The sequence below is a fragment of the Fundulus heteroclitus genome, chromosome 7 (assembly GCF_011125445.2).
Source record: "Fundulus heteroclitus isolate FHET01 chromosome 7, MU-UCD_Fhet_4.1, whole genome shotgun sequence".
NCBI classification, from domain to species: Eukaryota; Metazoa; Chordata; class Actinopteri; order Cyprinodontiformes; family Fundulidae; genus Fundulus; species Fundulus heteroclitus.
The window spans coordinates 9,086,120-9,098,501 of record NC_046367.1 but is presented as its reverse complement, the minus strand read 5'-3'; the positions used below and the strand labels follow the sequence as shown (position 1 = coordinate 9,098,501).

The 12,382-nt window shown below is 41.3% G+C and overlaps 1 protein-coding gene across 1 annotated transcript; it reads left to right on the top strand.

Moving 5' to 3' along the window:
- Positions 1-1,191: 1,191 nt before the first annotated feature.
- frzb (frizzled related protein) lies at positions 1,192-11,924 on the top strand (the record flags this gene model as incomplete). The annotated part of the gene is given in 2 exon segments (XM_036138885.1): positions 1,192-1,603; positions 11,676-11,924. Coding segments are annotated over 2 exon segments (454 nt in total), but the record flags the coding sequence as incomplete, so codon positions are not given.
- Between the last annotated feature and the right edge of the window lie 458 nt (positions 11,925-12,382).

The window sequence follows — 12,382 nt, the reverse complement described above, 5'->3', positions numbered from 1 at the left end:
ACGCACTCTTAGAACTGTGTTTTGTGAAATAAATATATTTTCATCACAGCTTACTGTTGTTGATGCGAGGAGCTGCCATACTGGATCCCAACATCAACACAATTATCCGACTTTCCGAGGGGGAAGTCTGACTTTAGAGGCCGTTCCAGTTGATTTTTGCGATCGGAAGTCACTACTTTAAGAAACGTTAGGAACCACCAGTAAACTGCAGTCTGAGAGCAAAGTGCTCTGTTAGCAACATACGCAACAATCAGATCTCTGATGTATGATGGAGCTTGATTATTAAGGGCTCAGCAGATAGAACATTAATGCACACGCTTCATTTTGTAATGCTGTGGAAAAACCAAGAAGTCTACTTTAACATAAACTGTTATTGTGTCTGGAGCGCTTTTTTCCAGTAGTTACTGGAATTGGCATAGGGAAAAGAATTTTTATATAAACTCATGTTATCATTGTCTGATGCAGTATTAAACTGTAAGGGGTACTTACACTTGCACAATACTATAAACTCAGGTCATTTTCTTCACATATGATGCTCTGTTCATTCTGGCTTTATGTGCTGTCTAGTTTGAAAACTGTGCAAAGCATTTAACGTAAAACAGTTTTTGCTCTGATAATGGCTTTAAAAAAAAACATGCTAAGAATACAAACACGATGCCCAAATTCTCAGACACTTTGAGCAAACACTCAATAACATTTATCCAGTGGTAGTTGGTGCAGGCATGGCAGAGTCACAATGGGGGGGGGGGGATGAATGGGTGATGGGTGTGCTCTTCGTCTAAGACACAACAAAAGGTACCTCTGGTCTGAAAATCTGTATTTAAATTGAACAGATGTTTGTGAGATCTGCATGGGCCCACTTCATAAAGACCCAAACATCTGGAGAGGGACATTTTTCTCCGATGACACTCTGGTCGAGTACCAAAATGAGACTTTCAGGAGGATTATTAAATGTGCCACATCAGCCTTGAATATATGACTTTAAGGCAGCCTGCTGTGGATTATTTCCAATTTAGTTACAAGAAAGTGAAGTGAGTGCTCCACACCTTTTCCTGTAATGGTACAAGCACCAAGGAGCTTTCAGGGGCTTAGGCAATGTTGACTTTTCATCTAAAAGGAATCTGTTTCTTAGTGCAGGGGATAAGGGGAGAGAGGAGGAGGAGAGGTGAGCACGGTAGAGGAGGAGGAGGGCCTGAGGAAGAGGAGGAGGAGGTGGCGGCGGGAGGCTGCATAAGAAAGCAGCTCCACCCTGGATCTGAGTGCAAGAGCAGAGAGCAGCAGCAGCCGCCGCAGCAGAAAGCTCCCATCAGCAGGTCAGATCCTGTCCTGATCTGGATCTAGCTTCAGCAGAGCACCGACCGGACGGCTGAGAGTGACCTCCCATCACCCCGCTCAGATATGCTCTCCCTGGGACTCGGCGTGTCTCTGCTGGCCGTGACCTGTGCCCTGTGGCCGCCCGCTGTCCGGGCGGCCGCCTGCGAACCGGTCCGGATCCCGCTTTGTCGGTCCATGCCGTGGAACATGACCAAGATGCCGAACCACCTCCACCACAGCACGCAGGACAACGCGGTGCTGGCCATCGAGCAGTTTGAGGGGCTGCTGGGTGAGTTTCTGCTGCCCCCTGTGAGCTGAGAAAACTCCTGAAGGATTCTTGAACAGACTGAAGAGTTTGCCAATGAACTAGGAGTTAGGCATTATCTGAAGGAAACTGGATTTCAGTTTAAGTTTTACCTTAGATTTTAAGTTTCAAAGTGCCGTGCAACGCTTCTCCTGCAGCCCGCCGTGACATATCATGCCAAGTTCCCTTTTTTAGTTGCAAGAATGTAAAATCAGCATTTGATCCTGTTGATCACAAAGGTTTATTCAAGCATCTATTAGCTATTGATTTTTTTTTTCATTTCCTCAGCAGGTTTCCAAGTTATTTCACAGGCAGAGCCCAGTCTGTTCAAGGTAGAGGGGTCTGAAATATTGCCCGTGATACAAGGGTGTCCCTCAAGGCTCTGTGTGAGGCCCATTAATGTTAAGCATTTACATACAAAAATCTTAGTTTAAAAAAAACTTTATCTTTACCCCCTTAAAAAAACTGAAAGATCAACACATACTAAGCTAACCTGAATACCAAAAGAAAAAGAAAACAACTGAGTTGGTGTCCGGTTTTCAATATCTGACTTCTTTAATCTATGATTGTTTGTCTTTTTTTAAAGGAGCCCCAAAGGCAAATAGTTTAAAAAGACAACTTTTATTATTTTTCATTATAGTTTTGTTTTTTGACTTTTTTGTAAAGCAGAAATGGATGGAAATAGAATGTTGCCTGTTAGTGTAAATGGGCAACGTTATAGATGAATGATTTAACTTATTGTCTTCACATGCGTGACTATGTGTACCATGGAGCATTCAATTTATCACCAACACTCCATTGTGTACTTTATTGTACTGACTTAACTGGATCTCTTTTTTTGTGAGTGGCACTGCTTTGTGTTTATGAACAAGGTTGTTCTGGTTACCATCCGTTCTGTTGGACCCGTCATTTATATTTTTATATTTTTATTTTCCATCATCATCATCATCCCATCACTCTGTGAGCGTCAGCCTCTCTGTACCTCAGATCTACATCTGGTGTAGGCATTACGGAGAGTGAAGATGCAACAAAATTAAAATTCTATTATTTGCATGCAGAGTTTGAATACATAATATCAAAATATCTGCTCCTGCCAACAGTCGCATTCCAGAAGTCATTTGTGGTTGAAATGCGCCGCACGTCGAATTTACAATGACAGTCGCAACTCTGGCTTAAAAGCGAGACTAAAATGGTCACAGCCCACCTCGTCTGTTTGCAAGTGTTGTTGTTTTTTTTTGTGAAAACAATTATTACTATTATCAATCTTAAATAAAGTCAAATATAAACTCTAAACCTTTAAAGTGGCACCCAGAAGAATCGTCAATTATTCAGTTAGACCCCATGACCTTTCACTAGTTTAGTTCAGTGGCTTATATACTGGCTTAGCACATAAATCCTGTCAGTGTCTGACCGTTTGCAAGTCATTTAGTTTCTCTGACTGTAATGTATTCATGTTTTGAAACCCCAAAGCGTGAATCTTTTATCACTGGGAGCTGAGTTGGCTTCTTTTCCTAATGTCACACCACTTACCCGACAAAATGCTCTGACGAGACTTTTCAAATTAGTTTAAAAATTGACAATAACATATATTTCGCAAGTTAAATCAGCCACTAATTAAATATGCTGTTGGTCTCATTTTAAATAGCTTACATATGTTTTCCCTTGTTGGGCATCATGCAAAGTGTTATGAGGAAAGCAGCACAGACATTTCTATAGATTAGATGATCACCAGTAATTGGGGATTCAGTCCTTAATAAAAGTATAGCTCAAATTCTAGCTTTTCATCTAATTGAAAATTAACTTCTTCCATAAATCTGCCGACAAAAAGTGAAAGGGAACAGTTTTATTATTAGAAAGAAATGGATGAGTTATTGAAGTAAGTATTTTTTTTGTCAAAGACATTATGAGAAGCTTTAGTTTGGTGCAAGTCCAGCACAGCGACTTAAAGTGACGCCATGACAACAGGTAAACAGTCACTGCAGATCTGAGGTTGCATGTGAAGCAAAAGAAAAGGGCAGATGGTAGTTATCAGCTCTAAAGTAAGCACTTTGCTTTCACTGAAAAAGGTTTTGGCTCTTGCTCAGCAAAGACATTTCGATTGATAGACTTGACCTCCAAAAACGTCACACGTGCACGAGTGCTCTGCTTTTAGGAGGGGAATACAAACTGGCATTAAACAGAATGCAAATCTGTCTAGATTCCCAAAGACAAAATGAGTAATAAATTGGATTATCAAGCACAAATTTTACTGCATCTTTACTGGGATTTTATGTGACAGAGCACACAAACCAGTGCATTATTGTGAAGATTTCCTTCCAAATAAGTATGAGACAGGTGTGGTGTATTTCTGTATTTAGCCCTTGGTAGAGCCACCTTTTGCTGCACGTACAGCTGCAGGTCTTTTAGGTTATGTCTCTACCAGATTTGAACTCCCAGGTTCAGCTGGATTGCTTGGAGAGCGTCTGAGAGGAGCAATATTGGAGAGTGCCACAGATTGTCAACGGCTTTTAGCTTCTCTGTCCTCGTTGAAGAAAAGCATCCCACACCATGATGCTACCACCACCACCAGCATTTCTCACAGTGGGGTTTGTTAGTCTCAGTTGTATGCCAGTTCTTTGCATGTTGGACAAACTTTTAAGTTTTGACTTTGACCTACCAGAGTAAAATAATTTCTGCAGCACCTCCAGAGTTACTTTGGATCTCTTGACCTCTTCTTTGACTAAATCTCTCTATTTGTTCAAGCGAGTGGCAAAGTCTTGGAAGGTTATCAGCTGCGCCATAATCTTTCCATTTCTAGATAATCAAAGGATGGATTGAGCAGAGCTCTTTGGGCTCTATATCATGTTGGTCCTCATTCTCACTTTTTGCTACCAGCTTCAGGGAGAGGGCGGTATCCCAACATCTTTAATGCAAACCTCCCGATAAGTTTTCATCTACTTCCAGGATAACATAAAACAATTAAGTCTCCAGATTACCGACAGTGATTCTGATTGGGGTGGGGTGGAGTCGATGCTTGAGAGGTGGGGTACATCCTGGTTGCGGGGGCCAGCACTGATTAACCTAACAGACAACAATGCACACATGTACTAACACTCGCCGTAAGCAGGGGGAAATTTATACATGCTCAGAGACAGCGCTAAGCGCCGGAGCCACCATGCTGCCTTAGATGAATCCCACAGATATAAATTATGCGCCTCTCTCCTGTATTCTTGCTGCTCCGTGCTGCTAAGCCGGGATGGTTTTAGTTTCACGCAGGATCCGCCTGTTCAGTCACACTTGAGCCAAACCAAAGTTTCCAACCATGGTGATGGTCCTGATTTCTGCTGGGAGAGGAATATGCTAGATATCTGCATGCCTTCACAATGTGGTGATCAAAACTAGGGGAAAAGGACATTCAGCAGTGGATGTCTCTGCACTTTTTGCCCAAAACTCCTATTGAAGAGTTCTGCAGAAGCAATTCCCTTTTAAATACAGTCAGAACTGTTTCTAAAAGCTGGATCTACTAGCCTCGTCCCCCTTAGCCTGAGGATCTTGAACTGCAATATGATGACTTTCCTGCTGAGATCAAGACACTGGGTCTGAGTTATTTGAGCTAGTAGAGCAGAACTGTAGATCTGCACGTTCTATAAACACAGCAGCTACGTCGCTGGACTCCAGATATTTGACATGCGAGGGTTTTTTTTTTGTTTTGTCTTTGTTTTTATGCTGCTTATCAGTACATATCTCAAGGAAGTAAATATTATTTTCTTCTCTTGCAACAACTTGGAGACCTGGTTTAACCTAGAACATCCGGCTTTTAGGTTAGGTTCTGAGAAATGTTCGTTTGTGTTGTGTTAGTTGATGCTTGTTTTCTGTGGCTTTTTTCACATCCAACTGGATGATTGCCAGGAAATATTGTTCAGTTATCCTTGCTGCTTATCGGATAAATCCCACTAACTTTGGTAAAGCCGTGTGTGTTTTCCCAACCTCTGTGTAAACCAAATACTTCTAGGGGATTGGGATTTTTATTGAGTGAACATGGGTGGTTTAGATTTTAAATACATTTATTTATTTATTTATTTTTTTTTTTGTTGCAATTCAAGAAGCAAACCTGATGCACCTCAGTTGATCTCTTGGCCTTAAAAGAGAGCATGGACCCATGGTTTGTGCAGTTCCTTCAAATCAACCACAGTTTCTCTAGATTTGACCCAAATCAGCAATTCTTGGACCAATTATGAGGATTCTACAACTGTACTGAATTTTCAGCTTTGATTTCTTCCTCCAGAAAAGTTTCCGCCTTTTAAAACTATCCCAGTCCAAACCCTGACCAAGGAGAGCATTAATACGGGAGGCAACACAGAGGCCTATGTCTACTCTGGAGGAGCATCAGATATCCACAGCTCAGGTGGTAAAATCTGTTTGACAGGACAGCTGTTTATGGTGCACCCCATCAATCTGGCATTTATGGGAGATTGACAAGAAGAAAGTCATTTTAGAAAGCCACAAGAATTTCCATTTGCCTCAAGAAGATACAGCGAATATGTGAAAGGATGTGCTCTGATTGAGATCAGACCAGAATCAAATTTTTTTGGGCTACATCTGAAGCATCGTTTAAACAGAAAACGTAACTCCACCACCCCGTTCCTGTTCACACGTGTCCTCCATCCAATCTGACTGAGTTTGAGCTATTCTGCAAAGAAGAATGGACAAAAATGTCAGCCACTACTAGACAATCAAATCTGACAGAGACCTGCCCCAAAAGCGTCGCTGCCAAGTCCGCTTAATATAAGCGACTTTAGGCTTGTTGCTTGCAATTCCCGTGACTTCAAGGCTCTTTTGGAGACTTGTTTTTAAATGTGCAGTTGCTTATAAGTTGCTTATTTGGACATGGCTTTCTTTCAGAGGGAACTCCCTTTATTATCTCCCAGCTCCCCACCATAGTGGATTCTCGTCTCAAGTGATGAGACAGTGAGAGAATGAGTGGCAGTAAGTGGAGAAAACTCTGACAAAGAGTGAGAGCAAGAGAGCGAACTGAAAGACTGAATGCTACCTCAGACATCTCAACGGCGTTCTGCCGATTCTGCGTGTGAAGTATGTGCTCACCATGCCGATTTAATTCAGCGTGCTAACACTGAGAAGCACAAAAAGAAACTGCACATTTCTCTGCCATGAGGCTAACGAACATGAGTTTATGGGTTTCACTGCCCGAAACACAATACGACACAAAGAACTTGCATGATGTTCTAATTATGGTTGAAATGTTACTCAGTAAGCAACAATTTTAAACTCTTTTAATGTTTCAAATAGAAAGCCCCGACAACTTTGCCTCCCTACGTATTTTCGCCACTGAAAAACGCAAAAAACGTCACGTTTACGTCGGGCGCACATGCGCACTCTGGTCAGTTTGCTGTATTCGGAATAACTTGACCCTGACAAGCGTTTGAATGGACTTTGATCAAACCCGCCAAGAGAGGCCTGTTCACCAGAACTCAGTGACCAGGAAAGGAGGGCATTAATCAGAAGCTGTGTTTCCATCAATGTTGTTTGAAGTATCACACTAGTAAAGGTTGATAGATATAGCAAATAACTTCAGCCAATTTAATAATAATAATAGTAATAATAATAATAATAATAATAATAATAATAATAATAATAATAATTATTATTATTATTATTATTATTATTATTATTATTATTATTATTATTATTATTTATACTCAAGTGTAAATTACGCTTGAGTGTATATTATTCTTTTTGTAGCTTTTCCAAAAAAAAAGAGTTGATGCAAAAACCATGGAAGCACATTTGCTGAATAAGTTCTGACGTAGCGAACGTTTACCTCACATAACCAATCAGCTGTCTCCGCTGTCATTCTCTTCCCAGGTATTCCCAAATCGAGCTCAGTCTCATCCATGAAAAAAGCCAGATGATGATGATGGCAAACAGTAACATATGGCGTTATTATGTGGAGTCCATGCCAGTTTACAACCACTACTTCCTGCTTATTATAGCCATGCATAACACCAACTTCTGATGAAATCACACTTTGCATTTAAATTCGCATTCCTAACCAGTAGATGGAAACATGCCTAATTTGCTTTTTACTTATTTTTCTCTAATGTTTATTCCTTGATTTTTCCTCATATTGTATTTCATAGAACACCCTGATGATTTAGTAGCCTCGTTGCATAATGTTGCCCAGAGGCGACAGACCTAAATCTGGTGGGGGTGTGGGGCACTGTTAGATGTATACATTATCAAAAACGCTCAAGCTTTCAAAAACTTTTTTGAAATATCTTTTTCCTTCTAAAGAAAATCCATGCCTTAAAGGGCTAAAAGGATAGCAGAGTTTTTAAGGCACGCAAACTACCTTTATAAACAGCCACAATGTTTCATGAATTATTGACGTAAAAAGCTGAACTTGGAGCACAGCCGAGGTCAGAGGAGTGAAGCCTAAGTGAGAACGTGCTAACCAGAAAAAATGTCCTAACGAAAGACCCGCGGCCCGACGTTTAGGAAGCAGCTTCAGGTTACAACTTCAAAATCTTTCTGGGACTTCACTGTGAGGCTGCGCAGCCAAACCTCAAGCATGCTCTCGCAATAAAAAGGCTGATTTATTCTCCACTCAGCGTTAAGCTTTCTGGTTTTGTCTCGTTTTGAAGCATGCGGCGGAGAAGACCGTCCCGTTAACCGCGCTGCTGCACCTCCAGTGTGTGGTCAGCCCCCGGTTCCTGAATGCAACACGCTCCTCTGATGTAAGTCCTTCCTGCTGAGGGGGAAAAAACCACCAACTCAAGTTCAAATGAACCGAGCTGAGACTGAATAAGCATCCTTTTAAATGTTTTCACACAGAGTTTTAACAGATGTAGGAGCCTCACGGGAGAGGAAGGGAGGGTTTGATATATTCTTGATCTTGCACCTCGCTGCGAGCCATCCGTTGTCGTCCGCTTATCTGAAATCGGGTCGTGGGGGTAACGGGTCTAAGAGGGAAACCCAGACACCCTTCTCCCTGGAAGCACTCCAACTCATTCTGGGGATCCCAGGGCGTTCACCGGGCTGAAGGGAAATATATCCCCTCCAGCCAGTTCTAAGTGGTGCCTGGAAAACCTCACAGCTGGAGAACACCTCAGCCGAACCACACACACCCCCACCCCCGTCGAAGGACAGAGTTCTCCGCTAGTAAATTGAGACCTTAATGTTTTGGTTCAGCTCTTTTCTTCATCACTATAGATCAAAGCAGCTCCCATCTCTTTGTCCCCTTTCTGTACCGTGCTAGCATCAAGACACCAAGACACATAAAGCACTCGTCAAAATCTTGGTGCTTGTCCAGGTCTTCACCCCTGGCGGTGCGTCTCAGTGCGAAGGGCCCACAGAGAAGGGATCAAACTAAGCCGTTCTGTGATCTTGATGAACATCAGACCACAACTAGAGGAAAATATTGACCAGATTAATGAGAACCCTCCTGGACCAAAGGGTGTGGGGCCAGGGGGAGCTTGCCAGTAAGCGCCTGGTGGTCAAACCTTTGGGTTCAGCTGGGCTTAGCCAGAAAAAGTCTCAGGGAACCCCCTCCACGTTTGCCTACCTGAGAGAGGAAAACTAAGGTCAGCTGGCAGGCAAGGGCAGGGACGACTATTTCATTGGTCAGTAAACTTTATTTCAAAATGGTGTCTTTGCATACTCTTCATCTTGCTTGGGAGAAATTTTGTTTAAAAAGTTGCCTTTTGTTGCCGCAGGCAGTCAAGTAGCACCAGCAGGAAAATGGGGTTGATTTCCAGCAACATTTGTTCATTTGCAATCTGAAAATCCACCTTTTCACCTTCTTCATAGCAAGACCTGTTACACAATTGAAATCAATCACTAAATTATGTCAGTTGTGTATCTTGTTGGAGAGCGTGTTAAAAATTTCAGTGTTATAGAATTTTTGTGAATTCATTTAACTCTTCGTTACTGAAACTGTCTTTTTTTTTAAGCCAGGATTGCAGTGGTGTTTTCAAAGGTACTGTCATTAAAACAAAAAAATAGTATCTTACTAATAATGGCAGCATAATCTTTATAGACTTTGCTTATTAAGTTATTATTACTCTTTGAGGAAAATTTATAATTACTTAATCTCTAAAATGCTCATATAGGTTCCCAGAGACAGAAGAAGGCCTTTCGCTTGCCTTTAGCGATGTACGTTAGCCTTTCTACGCTGTAGAACCTGCCGTCTCCCTTCGCTGACAATCCTCTCAATAAACGATTGTGACTATTTCCCGATCTCCTGAGTGTGTTCTACATGTGGGCTAAGCAGCTTAAAACCATGACAGCATAAACAACAGTTGCTTTACCATTAGCGAGCTAGGCTAAGCAGTTTTTAAGCTAACACAAAGCCGGGTCAACCAACAATCTCTTAATGCTAAAACTTATGAAAGGTTGCTACTACAAGCTAAGTGAAACCAGACTTTACTGAAACATTTTGTGAATTCTACAGTGAAAGAGTTCTGGGAGCTTTTCAACACTTCTCTTTTCAACACTTTTTCTCCCATTTGGTACCTGTTTTATTGAGCTGGTTGGTTTTCCACATGTTTTGTTTTGTTTTTTTCCAAACAGCTACTATGATAGCCTGATGCGCAACATGACCCCGATACCCACATGAATAATACTGACGCAAACCTTTATTTCACTTACCTGTGTTTTAGCATTTCCTTCTCTTGATAAGCATGCTCTGGTACAATGATTACTGCTACAATTGGTGTAGTTTTAGAAACGAGCTATTGGATCAAAAGATGTGGCCATTTTGACTTCAGCACCAAGACTAAGGCATATGTGTTATAGCCTAGGGCTGAGTTTTGGACAACAAATATGCCTATATATGGTGCTTTCAAGACTTAAATATACATGTGTGTAAATGAAAGACGGAGACGCGCTTACCAGTGGCGTCTCTGACATGATAAGTTAAGTGGGGCACAAAAACAACAAAAACACCTATTAGCAGCAACAGGTTTTTTTGTAATGCATACAACCTGGCTTTGATAAATTTTAAATTAAACAGATACATTAGCATAGACCAACGCACTAGAAATGCCATTTTATATAAGCTAAATGTAATTTACATTTCCTTTTCCAATTTACATTTACATTTCCTTGAGCCTTCATTTACAAATGAAGTCTCACTAATAATGTTGATTTATTGAACAGAAAAGATTCACATCGATCCGTCTAGGAGCTCACAAGGACAACCAACACTAGATTGTCGCACACTCAGAACCTAAACGTAACGTGTGCATTTCCAGTATTTTGATTGGACAATCCGAGCTTGGGGCCGTAGGATTTGTGCCACACGGCTGTCTACTGAGAATGTGTTGGGCATGCGCACTGCGTCTTCAGATGCTCATTATTTAAACAAACGTTGGTGAGCCGGCCCCAATAGTAAGGTGCCTAAAGAGGATTTAACTTACTGAGTCAGTTTTCTGGCAGACTTAGATATATAGACACAGATGTTTCTAACTGAATTTCATTGGTAAGGGGATCTGTCTTTTTTTACAATATGACTCTATAAAGAACAATCCTGTCCCACTGATTATGGTGAACATAGAGCTCCATGGTGACATCTGGTGGGGCCAGGCCCCACTGGCCCCAGATGCAGAAACGCCACAGGCACTTACCAATTTTCCCCTGAATCCCAAGGCGTGTTGACATTAGACTACAGAATAAGTCTCAATAATGGCATTCAGTTTAAGGGAAACAGTTTTGATACTTCCCTGTCAACATGTGCAAAATAAGCAACTTTAATATGCAGAACATATTAAAGGAGATTGAAAAATGTAACATTATTTACAATGTAAAAAACAGTTTAAAGTTTTGCACCCTTTTTCTTGCAGTTTTCTTATGCTTTTGCTTTTTTTCCACACTTTAATACTTACATACTCAAACAAATTGTAAAACCAGAAGATAAATAAAGTAAAAATGCTATTTTAAACCTATGATGTCATTTACGAAGGGGAGAAAAGCTATCTAAACCATCCTGGCCCAGGTGAAAAAGTAATTTAATAGTTGAGTTAAAAAAAAAAAAAAACTCTGTGGTTTCCTGTCTTTTCAGGTACTGGATGCAGTCCGGATTTACTCTTTTTCCTGTGTGCCATGTACGCCCCTATCTGCACCATCGACTTTCAGCACGAGCCCATCAAGCCCTGCAAGGCGGTGTGTGAACGAGCAAAGACCGGCTGTGAGCCGGTGATGAAGCGGTACAACCACAGCTGGCCCGACAGCCTGGCCTGCAGCGAGCTGCCATTGTACGACCGTGGGGTTTGCATCTCCCCGGAGGCCATCGTCAAGGCAGAAGGACCAGGTACGTTCTTTAATGCATTCAGGGAAAATAGCCTATCTGGATTTCAATGCAAAGGATGGTAACATTAGAACTTGGCGTGGCTCAAAGTATGTTTGCATTTTGTTTGGGCATTTTGTCAAAGTTCAAGAAAATCTGAAATCCAGGCTTAAAAGATTCTGCTCAGACACTCACCATCCAACATGGCTGAGCTAAAACGTTTTTTAAAAAAAACGAATGAGCAAACATTAAATCTCCACATGCACAAAGTTTGTAGAGACATATTCCAAAAGACTTGCAGCTGACTTTTCTGACTTTTTTATACAAAATCTGAATAGATTTTAGTCATTTTACCTTCCATGTCACAGTGAAGCATGTGTTAGTTTGTCACATTTTTCAAAAAGTATAAAATACATTACATTTTGTGGTTGTCAAAGGTTTAGAGCTGCGGATACTGAGGGAAGCAAGTTCTAAAAGTTTAC